We start from the raw sequence: 18,204 nt of genomic DNA on the forward strand, positions 1-18,204 counted from the left end.
CCTGCTACCCCAGGGCTCTGGGGGCTATTTAAAGGGCCCAGAGCTCCAACCGGGGGCACGGGGCTTGCCGCGCTCCAGCCGGAGCTCCAGCCAGGAGAGCAGGGCCGCGGGGCTTGTCGCGCTCCGGCCGGAGCTCCGGCCGGGGCCGCGGGGCTTGTCGCGCTCCGGCCGGAGCTCCGGCCGGGGCCGCGGGGCTTGTCGCGCTCCGGCCGGAGCTCCGGCCGGGGCCGCGGGGCTTGTCGCGCTCCGGCCGGAGCTCCGGCCGGGGCCGCGGGGCTTGTCGCGCTCCGGCCGGAGCTCCGGCCGGGGCCGCGGGGCTTGTCGCGCTCCGGCCGGGGCCGCGGGGCTGTGTGGCAGCCCCGCTCCCGCCGGCTCTTTGGTCAGGGGAGCGGGGCCATGGAAGACGCCGGAGCAGACCGCAGCCAGGGTAAGTAAAAAAAATTTTAAAGGTGCCTAAACCGCAGGGCCCTCTTAGGCACGGGGCCCGATTCCCAGGAATCAGGCGAATCGGCCTAAAGCCAGCCCTGCGTGCCTGTGTAACGGCCCCAGCCGCGGCCACCTCTGCCCACTGCCTAGGAACAGATACCGAGCGCCTCGAGCGCCCCCACCCACCCCCGTGTGTTCCACACAGTCCTTGCCCCTGGCAACGCTCAGCCCCTGGGGGGCATGTGTTGAGCTGCGGGGCGGGGCTCCCTCTCGTGGGTAGGTGGCTGGTTACTCTGCCTGGAAGTAAGGGATTGGCTGTGTAAAGAGCGATGACTTCAGGTGTGGGCTGAGCAGCCTTTAGGGAGGAACCCACAGTGCAGCGAAATGTGTAGCTGTGGTCTGGGATGAGTTTTACTTTAATTAATGCACTTCTCAGGAAAGGACTTTAGTAAAGTGTGTTGGGGGCATGGGGCAGATTGGGAAAGGTGCCTGCCCACTCTTATCTAGCTTTTGTATCGGACTCTCCTAACTTACAAGAACAGCATTTCCCTAGTTGATAGCTGAACTATCAGACTGAATAGACAATCTAAATGTTCTGCTCACATTCAAAGTTGTAAAATATACACATCATCTGACAAGTCACTTGCATTTCTCACCACATTGATGGTGTGAGTTGCAAGATCCAGTGGCAACCACTCAATTGGTAATTTCTGAATGTGGTCTTCTGCTATATTTGTCTGGTTCAGCTTGGCAAGTCAAAGGATGGTTTGGTATGCAGAGAGCTACTTTTCTATCTAAAGTGTACGAGTTAGTAAAGTCAGAGAAAATCACAGTTCCCACGCTCTGGTTGGGTGCAGCAAATCAGATACTTTATTATCTCTAGCAATTGCCTAGAAGGTGAGAGCTAAACGGGTCTCTACACATAAACAATTACAGCAGGCATTTTATACCTTTTGTTACATACAATAATGAGCAGCAACTGCATTTTGTTTATACATAGGTCATCCTGATATCTTATTTTTCACATCTGTTTAGACTCTAGTCTACATTCTATATTTATCTACACAAAGTTGCAGCAACTTCTCACACAGTTCTTTTCCACTTGCCTCACACTATCCTCGTTTCTACAAGTCTTGCGTTATTAGGGTTACAGCTAGCCTGACTCTTGCTCACAGAAGAGACTGTTTGCATTGGAAGACCCTTCAAATCCCTGTCAGTTCTTGCTCTACTTCCACAAGTTTTTTTTTTTTGTGAATTATACATCCTTAATACATGTATTTATAAGTAGCTTATTGATATCTTACATCTTGATCAAAAAGTATGACTGAATAGGAGAGCTGTTGGAATCCATGACAAAACAATGCCATAAATGGAAAACCTTGGATGATCTCCAGATTTTGGGGCTAGAAAGAATCCTATGTGCCCAGTGAACATCTGCTACTGTAAAAAGCACTTTGCTAAATAGAGTAGAAGACTGTAACCAGTATTGTAGCTTTAATGCGAATATACTGTAATATGCTGCAGCCAAGATTTTACATGTAGTTTAGAACACTCATTTTTGTAAGATTGTCATATGAAGTACTTGGAGTAATGGCGGGGGTTCCTCACTGGATGGCTAGAACAATAGTTCCCTTCCTTTTGGTCATTCCTAGATAGAAATGTTATCAGAGGAGTTAACTTGCTTTTTAAATGAAAATACTGTTTATGCAAAGTTTGTTACTTGGAAAAACCTATTTTGACACAACCTTAAGGCTTCTCTTGCAACTTGCTCTGCACAGACAGGTACCATTTCAACACAAGAGTGAATTAATTGCAAATTCTGGGTTTTTAGATACACTGAATTTGAAAAATAGGAAAGAGCACACACATACTACAGTGATGAGGATGTTATAAGAATCTATAGAAAATAGGAACCTCACTTTTGCAGACTGTTTATAAATCTTGGGTATTTAAATGTTTTCCATTACTATAATATCTAACTGTCACAATCATTAATGTATTTATCTTCACAACACTGATGTGAAGTAGGGAATTTCTACTATTCCTGTTTTGCTGATGGGGAACTAATGTACCGAGTGACTGAATGACTTGCCCATTCCTGTGGTAATGTTAATTTGTGTTCATTGGATGGGTATAACTTTGTTTGTACAAGTTACTAGTACATGTACTAATACAGGTTAACAAATTACTTGTAACATGGTCTTTTATAAATTGAATGTGGTCCCTTTTGTTTTTGTGGGACTGTTAATGAAAAAAAATGTATCCGCGAAAACTTGAACTAAATTTTTACTATAAATGTTTTACAACAAATTTCAATCAATTTCTTTATCTATTATCTCTTTCTTTCTTATTATTATTGTGCAATTTGTGAATGGTAACTTGTAGCCATGTTGTATTTCCAGGGTGGATTTGATTTAAATCACTATCAGGAAGACTCGATTTAATCATGGATTTGTACATAAAAGTGCACCCTTGTTGGTTGTTATAAGCCTAATACATATTCTTCACAACTCACAGATAGATGAAGTTTTCATTTTTAGAAGGTACTCACTACGTGATTTATTTTGAAAACTTGTCTGGTTAGTTTTACAGCTATATCAGAAAACGAATGATTTGTTATTTCATTTACCAAAGGTAATTGAAGCAGATAGTTCACCTCCCAATGACTTCACAAATATCTCCAACTCGACAGGTTAATCATTAGTATTTGGAAGATTTTCTTGCCATGCTGGTTTAGAAGGAGACCATAACCAGACAGACATTTACATGGTTTTGTTTAACTAAAACAACAACGTTATGTATTCTGGATTTTTTTCTTCAACAGCAAACATAATATTTTAACAAAAAAAGCATATGAATTTTTGAATTTAGTTAAACATTCAGGTTTTTTAAAATCAGGTTTTGTTTTTGTTAAAATTGTTTTTATTAAAATGGTTAAATGAAATGTTTTTAAAAAATTATTAAATTGACTGTGTCAGCCAGGTCAACATGAGAAATTTAAAATACTGGCTTCTGTAGCTAACTCAGTCATCTTCATCTTCATTTTCCTGTTTGTTCATAATCTGGAAAAGAAAAACAAGCCTTCCTGCTTTTTCAGGTCCCAGACGATTTTTCAATTTGGAATGAATTAGTCCAAAGGAAGAAAATATTCTTTCTACACCAGCAGAAGAAGCTACTGCAGTTAAGTGAGGTTATCACTTCAACAGTCTCTGAATCCAAGTGCTTAAGTGACTTCCACCAATTCACTAGTGTGACTTTCTTTAAACCACCATCAGCAAACATATTTCTTGAACGGTTCACCTTTAGCTCTGAAGTTTATTATAGGTGTCATTATGGGAGGGATGATTTTTGGATGTCCATGGCATTAGCCAACTCGTCATCTTCAGCAGTTAAGGTTTGACCCTGGTACTCAGTATTGAAAATATTTGCAAGAAAATGAGCTAGAGGTAGTGCTTGTCTCATTTGTTTTTTTTAATGCTTGTAATTTAACTCTATCAATGCATATTTCTCTTTTTAAGATCTCACTCAGTTCCTTCCAAATTTCAACAGCATTAGCAGTAAAACAACTATTTCCCTGCATTTTGTTCAAGGCTACAGAAATAGGCTTCAGGGTACTCAGAATGTGTTCAACATTTCTCTTAAGCCCAATGCTGAGAATTTTAGCTGTGACAGTGCCATACATTTTTTCATGATTTTGTTCACAAACTGTCATTAGATTAGGCCAGTTCTTGATACAGTGCTCAAAATAGTCCACTACTGAGTTCCATCGCACGTTTTATGGGAGAGTTAGCTTGGTTCAACCCACTTTTTTCAGAGCAGCTGCTGCAAAGTGGTTGTTACAGAAGTATTTTGCAATTTCAACAACATTAACCTTTATTTCTGGAACACTGACATCTTTGGCTAGGAGGTGCATCAGATGAATACTGTAACCATATGTTATTAGCTTGGTACTCTCCTCTAAACTTCTTCTCATCTTGGATACATTTTCAGCATTTTCTGTGACCAAGCTGTGTACTAGACATTTGAATTTTTTTTCAGAGTTTGTTACAGCTTTTACTGCTACTTGTAAGTATTCTGCTGTGTGTGCATTTCCTGATGTATCAATTGTTTCTGTAAGGAAGATGTTTCCTTCTTCTCTTGTCTCACAAGCACATACAACAAGATCATTGTGGACATTGCTCCACTCATCAAGACTTCGGTTAACAATTTTACCCTCTAGACCTTTTGCACACTGCTCAATTTCTCTTTCATACACTTTATCCAGCAATTTGCATGCGACATCTACTCTGTTGAGTGGACTGTATCCTGGTCTTAGTGACTGAACCATGTTAATGAAGTGTGGGTTCTCAATCATACAGAAAGGAGAGATTGTTACGTAAACAAACTGGGCAATTTTTTCATCAGTTACCTCTTTTTTTAATCTGCTGGTTCTTATCACAAACTTATCTATGGTGGTTTTTGGATGATGCCGATTTTTTTTTTCTTTTTGCTCTAGGTGATATACTGTGGCTTGTGACATACATGATGTGACTGAAACACTATCATTGGCAGATAACTCTGAAAATATAGAAAATGGTGGTGATTTTGAAGGTGGATAGTACTGAGAATCCTGTATGTTGAGAATGGCTTCTCCTAAACAAAATAAGGCAATGCAGTTATTTAATTACCATATTGCTCATTTAGTATTACTCACTGCATTCACTGACACTCAATATGACTTTAAAGGTGAAATTGTAAAAGGAAGATCTGCCTATTTCAGCTATTTTTTTTATCACAACTGTATCTAAAATGATAGTATCTTAGAGTAACAACTATATTTTTGGTTCAAACATGAGAATTAAAGAATAGTCGATAAGGAAGACAGGCAGTCCTTAAGAAAGAAGTATGAAATAAAAAAGTTTACAACCCTGAAAATCCTGCATGTTCAGACATGTCCCTTTCATCATCTTCAACGCAGCTTCCTCCAGAGAAGGAACACTTTTCATGATGATGTTTCATTCGGGCAACCAGGCCTTGCATTTCTTTGTTGCACTGTTTTCATTTTGCACGCATGCCTGTCTTACCCACAGGTAGAGGAACTTCATTCAAATATTCCTAAACCGGGTCTGTTTTATAGCCTGCTGCCATTACAGGTTTTCCCTTCTAGTGAGAGAATGATATGGTAGATCTCAAATCAATGAAGGCTATGCTCAGAAAGACTTCAAAACTTCTGGAATATGCTGCTCAAACAGTTTCACTTTTGTTTCTACTGTCTATCCCTCACATTTATCTCCAAACTTCTTTTCCTTGTCCAGATCTATTCCGCCCCCAATGATCTTCTGTTCTTGAACTTCTTGAAACTTTGCACTTTTAGAGAAAGATTAAGGGATTGACTCTGTATATGCAAATTTGCAGGGGGACAATAGGGTTGAGTTCTGTTATTTCTTACCTCTATATATTTATTTATTTAAAAACATGTTTTCGGTTAACAAGCATGTTATCTCTGGAGACACAAATCCACAGTTTGAGAACTGCAAAACTAAGCATCTCTGATAGTATCTTCTAGACTGAGCACTGAGTACCATTGGGTAGATAGAAAGATTAACCTAAATAATCTATACATCAACCCCTGGAACCTCATAAAATTGGGTCCCTAATCCATGAACTACTAGAATTCATTTACAACGCTTTTCTTAAACATTACATGAATATATTGTCTCATAGTATAGAATTAGAATTTATACTCTCTATTCCATGTTGAGATATCTTTGAGCTATAATGTATCTTAATTAAAATTAGGTTTTTTCCTCAAAAAGCATTTTATCAAAAAAATCCAATTTAAATAAGAAGTCTGATTTTTTTTTTTAAATTTTAATCATTGATTTTTATTCTCTCCATGTATTTCTAATTTCATCTAGAAAAAAGAAATAGGTAGAGAAGTGAGGACAGGAGTGGAATCGTCCTCCCTTCTTTCAGTGCACACCTGGAAGAAAGTTTGCACATACATGCAATTGTCTACATAAAAGCTCCTAACTGTCTCAAACTGCTGATCAGTTTTCTTTAAACCTGGTTTGCTTTTTAAGCTTCAATAAAAACTAATATGCCAAGTTTGAAGCGTCTTGGTTTGGATGTGTTTGTTGTCCAAGAACAAAACTTCTGAAGGGAACTTATGGGGAAAATGTGTTGTTTTTTCTCAGAAAAGCTCAACTAACTTGGCCCAGATTTGGATGAAAAAAATCGCTTTCAAACTACATCAAGTTAAAATGAGAAATATTACATGAAAAGCAATTTTGTTTGAGAAGCTTTTGAGCAGGTGAATTATAGGGCTTAGTGTGGAAGTAACTCAGTATTATTACAATGGTTGCTACATATTTTAAAACCTATACTTTTCACAATGTGTAGTATTGATTTTTTTTTTAAAATGCAGCTCAGAATTCAATTTACTTTCCCAATATCTGCTTGTTTCCTTGCTAAAAATAAACTAGATATAAATCAAGCTGTTTTCAGTTGCTATTGATTTGTGGGACCAGCTAATGGAAATTAACCTTTGTTTTTCTCAGGAGCTTGCTAAGAATATGTACTTGGGATATAAATTGTGACCTGTCACTTGGCTTAGGTTTCCTCCATTCATACATTTTGTCTAGAAAAGGTTTTGCAGGCAACAATGATGGTTGTATTCTTATTCTGTAAATGAAGTCTGTTTAAAAGACCTTTTTATGTAACTGTGCTCAAGCATCCATTAATGGCTATTAGCCAGGATAAGTAAAGAATGGTGTCCCTAGTCTCTATTTGTCAGAGGGTGGAGATGGATGGCAGGAGAGAAATCACGTGATCATTACCAGTTAGATTCACTCCCTCCAGGGCACCTGGCATTGGTCACTGTCCACAGACGGGATACCGGGCTGGATGGACCTTTGGTCTGACCCAGTATGGCCATTCTTATGTAATAAATTCTTTAAATGTAAATAGAATTATGCCTAAGTAAATAGTTTGGGAGTTCTTGGAGTTGCAATTTCCTGATCTTTTTAATTTCTTCCTAGAGCTACCTTCTTGAATTTTCGTGATTCCATACATGTGAAACAACTTAATAGAATTTTGTTATCAAATAGCTTAAATGAAATACATTATTTTATGTTGTAGAATTGTTGGCAGCCAGTAAATTAATAATTTTGATAAATACTGTCAAAAACTAAGTAAAAGATATTTTGTCATATTAAGAGTAAAAATATTAAATCTCTACCACAAAATGTTACTGGTTACCTATATTTGATTAAAAAGTTGCTAAGTGTGATTCTAGTCCTGCATTTGTAAGTGTGGCAAACATCACATTAACACCAGAACTTTATAGTAGGGACCATATGATTGACTTGTAACTAGTAACCAATAGCTCAGTAGTCTGAGCATTTTCCTACTAAACCCAGGGTTGTGAGTTCAATCCTTGGAGGGGGCCGTTTAGGAATCTGGGGCAAAAATCTGACTGGGGATTGGTCCTGCTTTGAGTAGGGGGTTGGACTAGATAACCTCCTGAGCTCCCTTCCAACCCTGATATTCTATGATTCTATATGCAGTCCTTGTGACTTATATTCAATTAATCTAAAAAGCTTTTATTTCTTTTGTAGATTGAAAAAGATCGATTGGATTACAAAGTTTGTTCAACAGAAAAATTATCCTAATGAAAAATGGAGAGACATCCAGAATCCATGTAGTGGAATAACCATAAAGGGAAATGTTATCAGATGAACAAGAAAACATCTTACCTTACAATGGAGAAGTCCTCATTTTTCAGCTGTCAAAAGCAAAATGTGCGGCTGAAAAAACAACAAGATTACATGTCAACAGAATGGCATATGACAGTGGCACTAAGATGTTTGTTCAAAAATCCTCAGGACTATTCAGCATGCATGGTGGGAGCTTGAATATTGAAATTGTTTATTGCAGCTGTACAGCAGACTTCAGAACAGGAATTAATCTCCCCTGTATTTTGATGAGAGAGAAAAAAAATTATAGTGTTTTCAAATACTTTTTATTGTTGCTTCACAGCTCCAACAAATTTGAACAATGCTTAAATTTTAAATTGGACTATGAATTGAAAGATGATATAAGGTTGCTTAATGGTCCAACAGTATTATGGAGACACACAAAAAAACTCTTTTATGTCTCTACCAAAACTTGCACAGTGCTAAGTGCTTCTGTTCAGTTTTCTTCCATTGAGTGGGCGGATGAGATTGAGAATGAAGGCATCATAGTATTAGGGACAAGAACTGCTTGTTTGCCAGAAGAAGAAGATGGGCAAACACTTTCGTTATCAGATGGAGCCATCTGGGGTAGTGAGTTTGTTGTATATGCAATTGAAAATCAGAAAATATTAACTGGCACCTGTTTTCTGCCTCATGCCTATAGCAGCGTGATATCTTGTGTGCATGTCTGCAGGACTGCGATATCAAGAAGCCAATTCAGAACATCAGTTGTTGCCGTCACCAACAAAAAACAGTTGATTTGGTTCCAAAATGGTCTTCCTAAAGGTACCTGCCAGCTTCCATATGAGGAGCCTTGTTCAATACAAGTAGTGACAACAAGCAGAAATGACGTGCTGTATGTTGTGTCATTTGTTTCTGGAAATGTCTGTGCTGTGCAGAGAGACAGCTTTCAGGTATTGTGGTTTTATACAGCTAGAAACAATGGAAGTTTTTAAGAGTTCTATTTCCTCTTCCCATTTACATTTGTAAGTCAGGTTCCCCCAAGAGAGAGGTTAGTGTTCACCCTTTGCTCCTCCTTATGTTGCATCCACTAAAATGACCTAAAATACAGTAGAGTACATCTTTCCAAGTGTTGCTCTGTGATTTGTCTAAAAAAACCAGTAAATGATTCAGTTGCTTAATTAAAAAATTGAGACTTGGCCAGTGTCCCTGTTTCAAAAGTTGTTTAGAATAAGAATTGCCCATATAGCAAGACTCTGTTATGAATATTTTTACATAATCCATTTTAGAAAACTGAACTGAATTGATATTGACCCCAGATTTAAATTTGCTGCTTGAATTTTACTAACTTTCCCTGACATTTTGGCAACAAAGAAATGCAGCAGGTGAAGCCCATGGACATTTTTTGGCTTTAGTTTTCGTAAATTCATGAGGCAGTGTGAATTATTAGTGCTTTCTTGATATGCTGCCAAAGCTCTGCATAATTTTGCTTTATTTGGAAACTCTTCGTTTGCCTTCAAAGTGCACAAAATACTCTTTTTGTTCAGTTTCCTGCATTTAATGGACCTAATTGACATAAACATTTAATTTGATATTTTTGTTTGTAATTTGAGCTTTGAGAGGGAATATGGAGGGCTCTAAATGCCTGAAGTTACCATCTCCTTAACTGTTCTGTGTATAAGCTATTTTTCCATACATGGTGCAGAATTTAGCTCTACAACTATCTTAATTTTGGTGAGAATCGCATGACTAAATCACAGGTATAAATAAATTCTGAAAATTCTTACTGTAAATTATATTTACGAATAAACACTCAAAAGTTGTAGTATTTGAAAGACATTATCTGGAAAAGAGGACTTTTCTTTTAAAGACATTATATGCACTTTACAGATGGGGAAAATTGAGACACTGAAGATAATTTATTTGTCCAGAGTGACACAGCTAGTCAGTGATAGAGCTGGGAACAGAATTTGAGACTTTAGCTCACAGAACCATGGTCCAGCCCCTAGACCAGACGTTAGCAAACTATGGCCTGCGGGCCAGTCCTGCCCAGCCCCTAAGCTCCCGGCCAGGGATCCTAGTCCCTGGCCCCTACCCTGTAGCCACGCTGCCTTGAGGGCAGCACTCTGGCCTGCCACTCCCACTGGGCAGCGTGGGGAGCGCAGCTGGCTCTGACCAGGTGTTGCAGCTGCGAGCTCCTGCTACTGGTAAGGGGGTGGGGAGCAGGGGGTTGGGTAAGGGAGCGGGAGGTCCTGGGGGGCAGTCAGGAAGGAGGGGGCAGTCAGGGGATGGGGAACAGGGAGAGTTGAGAGTGGGAGTCCCAGGGGGCCTGTCAGGGGTCAGGGATGTGGATAGGGGTTGGGAGGGCAGTCAGGAGACAGGGAGCAGGGGGCATTGGATAAGGGAGTGGGATCCCAGGAGGCAGTTAGGGATGGGGGGGTCCCGGGAGGGAGTGGTCAGGGGACGAGGAGCAGAGGGCGGTTAAATAGGGGATGGGAGCCCAGGGTGGGGGGCTGTCAGAGGGTGGGGGTGTGGATAGGGGTCGAGGCAGTCAGGGGACAGGGAGCAGAGGCGTTAGATGGGGGTGGGGGTCACGGGAGGGGGCGGTCGGGACAAGGAGAAGTGCGGGTTGGATGGGTTGGAGGTTCTGTGGGGGGCGGGAAGTGGGAGGGGATTGGGGTCAGGTTGTTTGGGGAGGCACAGCCTTCCCTACCTGGCCCTCCATACAGTTGCAGAACCCTGATGTGGCCCTCAGGCCACAAAGTTTGCCCACCCCAGCCCTAGACTAAAAGTACCTGCTTGTGCAAATGAAGTAATTGCTCTCTTATGTGCTCTTTTAAAAAGTGAATAATCGTAGGCAAACTGTAACAAAATTGAATCTCAAATACAGATGTCTTAGAAAAAGGTGTATACATTTTTAATATTGCATTTAACTGCAGGTTGCTTCCAGATGGCAAGAAGTGAAGTCTGTTCTGGTAGATGACTTTATTGGCACTGGGACTGAACAAATTTTATTGCTTTTTAAGAACGAATCCAATACAGATAGTTTAAGTACATTCATTATAACCGATTTGGGAGAGGTCAGCTATGAAGTAAGTTCAGTTTACCTTTTCTTACCCATTGAGTACATACTAATGAAATTTCATTAACAGAACCTCAATATATTAATAAAAATATTTCTGCAAAGTGAAGCTGTAGATATGCTATCAAATCCCCTTAAATTTGAATTTGAATACAATGCCTTATGATTTTAATAGTGAAGTTATAACAAACAAGAATCTATTGAAATAACTGTCTGACTTGACGTGACAGTCAATGATAGAAGATCTTTAGGGAAATTAAAATAATGCTGCTGAAAAGGCTTCGTGTTGATACTTCATATAGCAACACTCGCTACACTGTTTATTTTCTGATCAACCAAAGACACTTAATTAAGAGCCTGACACTTGTTAATTAACCTCTCATAAATTGGTCTTTGCAATATTTACAATTAACCTCTAATTTCATTTGGTAGATAAGATTTTTTTTTTTATTATTGCACATTATGGTTCTTGTGGCTTCGTAATTTCTCATCACAGATTCTTCTATAATTGTATGTCAATAAGCTGCATCTTGCTTTCAGCTGGTAGACTAATGTTTTCTTTTCTTTAGAGCACCATCAATTGTAAAGAGGATTTTCCTCCTACGGAAGAACTACAAGAGAATGGTTTTCTTACCATCCAAGCTCTCGAAGCAAGGTTACAGGTTTGCATTCTGTGGCACTCTCTGTATTTCCTAATATGTAAATTGCTGAGGAGGCGGTGGCTTTTTTGTTTTTGCTTTTGTTGTTTTATTTTTGTTTTTTTAAATCAGAAGTCAAATTCTATTGAGGAAAATAGAAAAGAGCATAAACTCTGGCATGTCAAGGGTAAAAGTGCAATTAGGCAGACCAAAAAATATTTGGAGATCAAATAGCAAAACACACAGACACTAACAACAAATTTAAGTGCATCAGAAGCAGCAACCTGCCAAACAATCAATTGGGCTACTAGACAATCGAGGTGTTAATTGAGTACTCAAGGAAGGCAAAGCCATTGCAGAGAGGCTAAATGAATTTTTTGCATCAATATTCACTGCAGAGGATGTGAAGGAGATTTCCATACCCAAGCCATTCTTTTTATGTGACAAATCAGAGGAACCATCCCAGACTAGAGATGGTCAATAGAGGTGGTTTTGGAACAAATTGATAAATGGTAATAAGTCACCAGTATTTACCCAAGAATTTCAAAGGAACTGAAATATGAAATTGCAGAACTACTAATACGGTATGTAATCAGTTGCTTAAATCGGCCTCTGTCTCAGATGACTGGAGGATAACTAAAGTAATTCAGTTTGTTTTTAAAAAGGCTCCAGAGCTGATCCTGGAAATTATAGACTGGCAAGCCTAACTTCAGTACCAGGTAAATTGGTTGAAATTATAGTAAAGAATAGGAATTATCAGACACATAGATGAACATAATATGTCGGGGAAGAGTCAACATGTCTTTTGTAAACAGAAATCATGCCTCGTCAATCTATTAGAATTCTTTGAGGATGTCGTCGACAAGCCTGTGGACAAGGATGATCTGGTTGATCTAGTGTACTTAGTCTTTCAGAAAGCCTTTGATGAGGTTCCTCACCAAAAGCTCTTAAGCAAAATTGGCAGTCATGGGATAAGAGGGAAAGTCCTCTCATGGATCAGTAACTGCTTAAAAGATAGGAAACAAAGGGTAGGAAGAAATGGTCAATGTTCACAATAGGAAGAGGTAAATAGTGAAGTCCCCCAAGAATCTGTACTTGGACCTGTGCTATTTAACACATTCTAAATGATCTGGGAAAGTGGACAGTCAGGTGGCAAAGTTTTGCAGATGATACAAAATTACTAAAGATGGTTAAGTCGAAAGCTGACTGTGAAGAGTTACAAAGGGATTGTATAAGACTGGGTGACAAAATTGCCAATGAAATTCAGTATTGATAGGTGAAAACCATACAGAATGATAAGATCTAAATTAGCCTTTACCACTCACAGAAAAGATCTTGGAGTCATTATGGAGTCAAGTCTCTGAAATCATCTGCTCAATGTGCAGCAGCAGTCGAAAAAGCTAACAGTTTTAGGAACTGCTAGGAAAGGGGTAGATAATGAAACAGTAAATATCATAATGCCACTTTGTAAATCCATGGTATGCCCCCATCTTGAGTACTGCATGCAGTTCTGCTCATCCCATTTCAAAAAAGATTTATTAGAATTGGAAAAAGAACAGAGAAGGGCAACAAAAATTATTAGGGCTATGGCACAGTTTCTGTATGAGGAGAGATTAAAAATATTAGGACCGTTCAGTTTAGAAAAGAGATGACTAAGGAGGGATATGAAAGAGGTCTATAAAATCATGAATGCTGTAGAGAAAGTGAATAAGAAAGTTCTGTTTACCCCTTCTCATAACACAAGAATTAGGGGTCACCCAATGAAATTAATAGGCAGCAGGTTTAAAACAAACAAAAGGAAGTACTTACTCACACAACACTCAATCAGCATACCCATTGCCAGGGGATGTTGTAAAGGCCGAAAGTATAACTGGGCTCAAAAAAGAATGAGATGTTCATGTGGAGTAGGTCCATCAATGGCTATTAGCCAAGCTGGTCAAGGATGCAACCCCAAGCTCTTGGTATGCCAAAGTCTCTGATTGCAAGAAGTTGGGACTAGATGACCAGGGATGAATCATTCAATAGTTACTCTGTTCTGTTAATTCCCTCTGAAGCATCTGGCATTAGCTGCTGTCAGAAGACAGGATACTGGGCTAGATGGACTGTTGGTCTGATCCCAGTATGACCATTCTTACATTGTATACCTGTTGTAGAACACAAGATAAATTTATGCCAAAAAAAGCAGAAAATAATTTCTACTGTTAATTGTATCATATAGTATTGTGCAGGGAGAAATAAATATTAAATATTCTGTTTTTGCATCAGTGGTGGTCCATATTTCATTACTCTGTTAGCCAAGTAATCTTCATTGTCTTTCCTCACATACCTTACTACAGGTTGTATGTGTGTACCTGAGAGCAGAACTTGAACCTACTAAATTGCAAATGTTCTTGCATCAGAAACAAAACCAGTGGTATGGAAATTTATAAAATTTCTGTGCAATAGAAAAAAATCACATTTTCAGAGAGTTTACTTGTTTCCAACTTAAATCCAGAAAATAAAGGAATTTGGGGGTAATGTTGAAACTAGTCTATCAAAATACCTAAGACCATCACAGTGGCCATTATATACACACTGTGTTTAAATACCAACTTAATATTTGAAAGGTTACTCTTGTTGCTTGAGATTCTTTTCTGGCAGGGCAATCGTAGGCTCTCTAAATAGTGATGGTTTGCCTTGAGAGAAAGGAGGTCACAGTGGTCTCTTAGGTTTTGCACACGCCTAGCAGTCAAGTGATTTGGGTCCTCATTCTGTTTTTCATTCCAACTTGGTCTCTGACCACGGACGGGACAATTAACCTCGTGATGATATTTTCCCATGTGTCAGCAGCTGATTTGTGGGGGTAGGCTTGCGAAACACATAAGCAAAAGTAAAATGCCTAAACAGAATTGACTAAGAAAAATAATGCAAGCATGAGGGGTAATTTTCCAAAGTCCAGAACACATTCAGTTTCTTCAGTTCTATCTCCTCAGCTTTCTGTTGGAACCTTATGGCCACCATCTTATTCCTCTTTCATAAGCTCCAGTAATGTTATGGTGAAGAAAATTTGGTGTGCCTGGAGTCCTCAGAGTTCCTTGATTTTTCTCTCCCCCACTTCCCCTCATTCTTTCAATCTGGCTCTGTGATAGATATGGCTCAGAATCTGTAGAATTATTTGATGATCTCATTCTAAAAGAAAACTACCTTACTGTTCTTGGTTATTATATGACCCCATCACTGTGGTATGAGTACTTATAACCCTGCTTAATTTATGAGAATTATCACAAGTATTTGTTCTACCTGTTAACTTTTCAAGCTAAGAAACACTCCTGGAGTGGCTCTGTGATCTTCTGAGATTGCAAGGGGTATTTTTAGGTAATAGTTTGCTCATCTTGCCTCAGAGGATCACTTATGTTGTGTTCTATAGTTTTCTGCTATTATAAGCCCTGCTCAACATATATGAAGCCACTGGTAGAGATAATGAAGCAGTCTGCACTGTGATTTATTTCTTTTGTTGTATGTGTAGTGGTACGTAGATGCCCTAATCAGATCAGGACCACATTGTACTCATAATGTGATATAAGCTGTATGTAGGTGCAACATATGCTCATCAACCTTTGATGATGCAGGGCTTTATTTTCCCCATTTCTAGTCTAGATAGTGGTTTAGGCGAGTGCTGGCCACAGAAAAAAATGCTTATAGAAAAATATATCCATAGGGTAATCTTTGCATAAGCCCCGAAAGTAGCCTGGACCCTTGAAGCTTTATAGGTCAGTACCTTCCTGTCTGGCCACTGAAGTTTTATAGGTGCCTCCTTCCTGTCTCTCCTACTTTCTCGAAGGCAATAATCTTTGCTTTGAGCCTCATGGACCCATTGACTCCTCCCATGTAAGATTCTTTATACTGAAAATTTCCTTTTGAGTGCTTTTTGATCTTCATAGACCTGCAATCTAGATAGAGAACCCTGGGATTGTAAAATTTCCATCCTCCTGCTGATTATTATTTTATATAATGTAATTGGCAACTTTGTCTCTTGCTCGAGTGTAGATTTCATCGACAGTCATGAAATGCATCATTTTTACCAGAAAAGTCCCAGGGCTTCATTTACACTAGAGGGAAATGACCTATGTGAAACACACAAGACTAATTCCTATTCAAAACATTGCTCTCCACTTTGAAATTCTGTGCATCTTAATTTCTTAGATTAGTATTATTGGACAAGTTTTAGAGATCCTACTCTCAGCTTAAAGGTATTTCACTGTTTGGATGTAACGTGATAACTTTTGAATGCCACATTGATTAATTCCAAAATCTCAGGGAATTTCTAGGCCTCAAGAGACAGAACCCTATTACTTTGGGCCGGGGAGCAGGGGAGGATGAAGAATCAGAAAACTGGAAGGGGGAAAATGGAGGACACGTGGAGCCCTTGGAATATGTTTAGCAGAGCCATAGCTTCAAGCACCTCTGCAGTTGTCTATAGATCAAATTTCAGTAAAAGCTTTATTTGGCATGTTAGGGGAATGGGGCAGAGAGGGGCATGTTAGGGGAATGGGGCAGAGAGGGGCGTGTTAGGGGAATGGGGCAGTTAGTAAAAATTCCAGTTAGTTATACTTACCGATGGAATACCAATTTTCAAATAATTAGAATACAATAAAATGAATAAGATATAAAGTAGTGTACAGGTACTCACCAATCACAGATTATTAGGGTTGGAAGGGACCTCAGGAGATCATCTAGTCCAACCTCCTGCTCAAAGCAGGACCAATCCCCACTTCCCTAAATAGCCCCCTCAAAGATTGAACTCACAACCCTAGGTTTAGCAGGCCAATGCTCAAACCACTGAGCTATCCAGTAGTAGTATTGTACTGCAGAGTAGTTGAATTCTTGAAGCACTTAAGTGAATACAGGTAAAGTTTTCTATACAGTAGGGTTATCTTATGACACTACATATCACAATGGGCAGCGCATGGCATGTACCCAGATCACTAAAAATACACTTAACACTAAAATGATACTGAACATAATTTAATCTTTGATTAAGAAGGCACTTCAGGATCTTGCAGTGCCTCAGGGTCATCATGATCAACATCCATTATCATTGTAGATGTAGAAGGTGTAAGAGATTGGGCTGAATCTGTAATGATCCTATGACATACCCTGGAAGCTGCTTTTTTGAATAAATCCCTGATATCAGCTTGCTTACTTGTCTTCTGCCTCTTTTGCATAAAAACAGAGTGCAGAATGTGCAATTGCATAACCTGGGCACTATACTAGTCCCAGTTACTAGACTGAAGATTTGTATTGGGAGATATTGGAAATGCCAGTTAATGGAGCTTTCTGGCTGATAAAGTGCTGGATAACACAATTTTTACTATAGTTGGTTGATAGCACCAATTAGGGATATGTTTGCTGGAAAGTTACTATCTCACCTCTGCCCATTGTCCCAAAACAGTTTAACATGTTGATATCCTATGTTCAAATAAATGTTAGTCTCTAAGGTGCCACAAGTACTCCTGTTCTTTTTACTGATACAGACTAACACTGCTGCTACTCTGAAAGATATCCTAAAGGACATATCTCTCAGATAGAAAAAAGAGAAATAATGGTGGGTGAAAAGAGGTGCCCACAGGGATCCTGGCAAGAGGGAAAAAGGGGGGGTGGACCCTGGTATGGAGTGGAAGGGGGGAAATGGAGAGAGACTGGGGAATGCAGGTGCGCATAGCACCTAGAATAGAGGAGTCACAGAGAGTCTTTGGGGGAATGAGAAATGGACACATGGAGCCCTTGGCATGAGGATGGTGAAGGGTTTGCGGTGAGTTCCTGAAATAGAAAGGGATGTGAAGGTTCCAAACAGGGAGCTTAGGAGCAAGAGTGGGGCGGGGTGCATGGAGTTCGGTCTGCAGAAACAACTAAGCTAATGAACCCCTACTTTTATATCTTCACACCTTACCCTTTTGAAAAGATAGCTGTGTCCTGAATCTTGTCTAAAATTCTCTTGATGCTCTTCTAGAAAGCAGGACAGAGGTGAAGACACAGCAAAGAGTTTACTAAACAAATACTTGAATACTGCTGCTTTGTCATGAGGCAGAGCACATTCCAGACTTCTGTGCCAAGATTTCTGGAGAAAAAGCATAGAAGATGCAAATTAGGGTTCAATAATTTATCATGCTTTACAGTTTAAATTAGATTACCAGAGAGTCATACTCTTTATTGCTTCTTCAGGCTGAGCTGCACACACCACACATTCCTCCGTTGACTCTCCCGCCTCTGTGTGCTCCATGACCCTTCAGTCTTCCTCCAGACCATTCTTACTCATTTCATTCCTGTCCCGGAGATAGGTGCATTCAGGGTGTCATCAAACTCTAATGCGATGATGGGCAGAGCTGAGATTATGCCAGAAGGC

General features: G+C 39.6%; 1 protein-coding gene across 4 annotated transcripts in view; it reads left to right on the plus strand.

Moving 5' to 3' along the window:
• The window catches only part of FANCB (FA complementation group B), a 31,863-nt gene that overhangs the window by 1,383 nt on the left and 12,276 nt on the right, over positions 1-18,204 (plus strand). For 2 of the 4 annotated variants that reach the window (XR_007775678.1, XM_050963540.1), the window contains exons 2-4: positions 8,025-9,055; positions 11,042-11,194; positions 11,754-11,846. Coding sequence is in view for 3 of the 4 variants with exons in the window: in XM_050963540.1 (XP_050819497.1) it covers positions 8,132-9,055; positions 11,042-11,194; positions 11,754-11,846 (1,170 nt within the window). In the remaining variant the exon portion in view is untranslated. Of the gene's footprint in view, positions 1-3,527; positions 3,607-6,602; positions 6,719-8,024; positions 9,056-11,041; positions 11,195-11,753; positions 11,847-18,204 lie in introns of those variants that run through there. The other 2 variants (XM_050963550.1, XM_050963559.1) reach the window with 2 other exon arrangements.

The sequence above is a fragment of the Gopherus flavomarginatus genome, chromosome 1, assembly GCF_025201925.1.
Source record: "Gopherus flavomarginatus isolate rGopFla2 chromosome 1, rGopFla2.mat.asm, whole genome shotgun sequence".
Lineage (NCBI taxonomy): Eukaryota > Metazoa > Chordata > Testudines > Testudinidae > Gopherus > Gopherus flavomarginatus.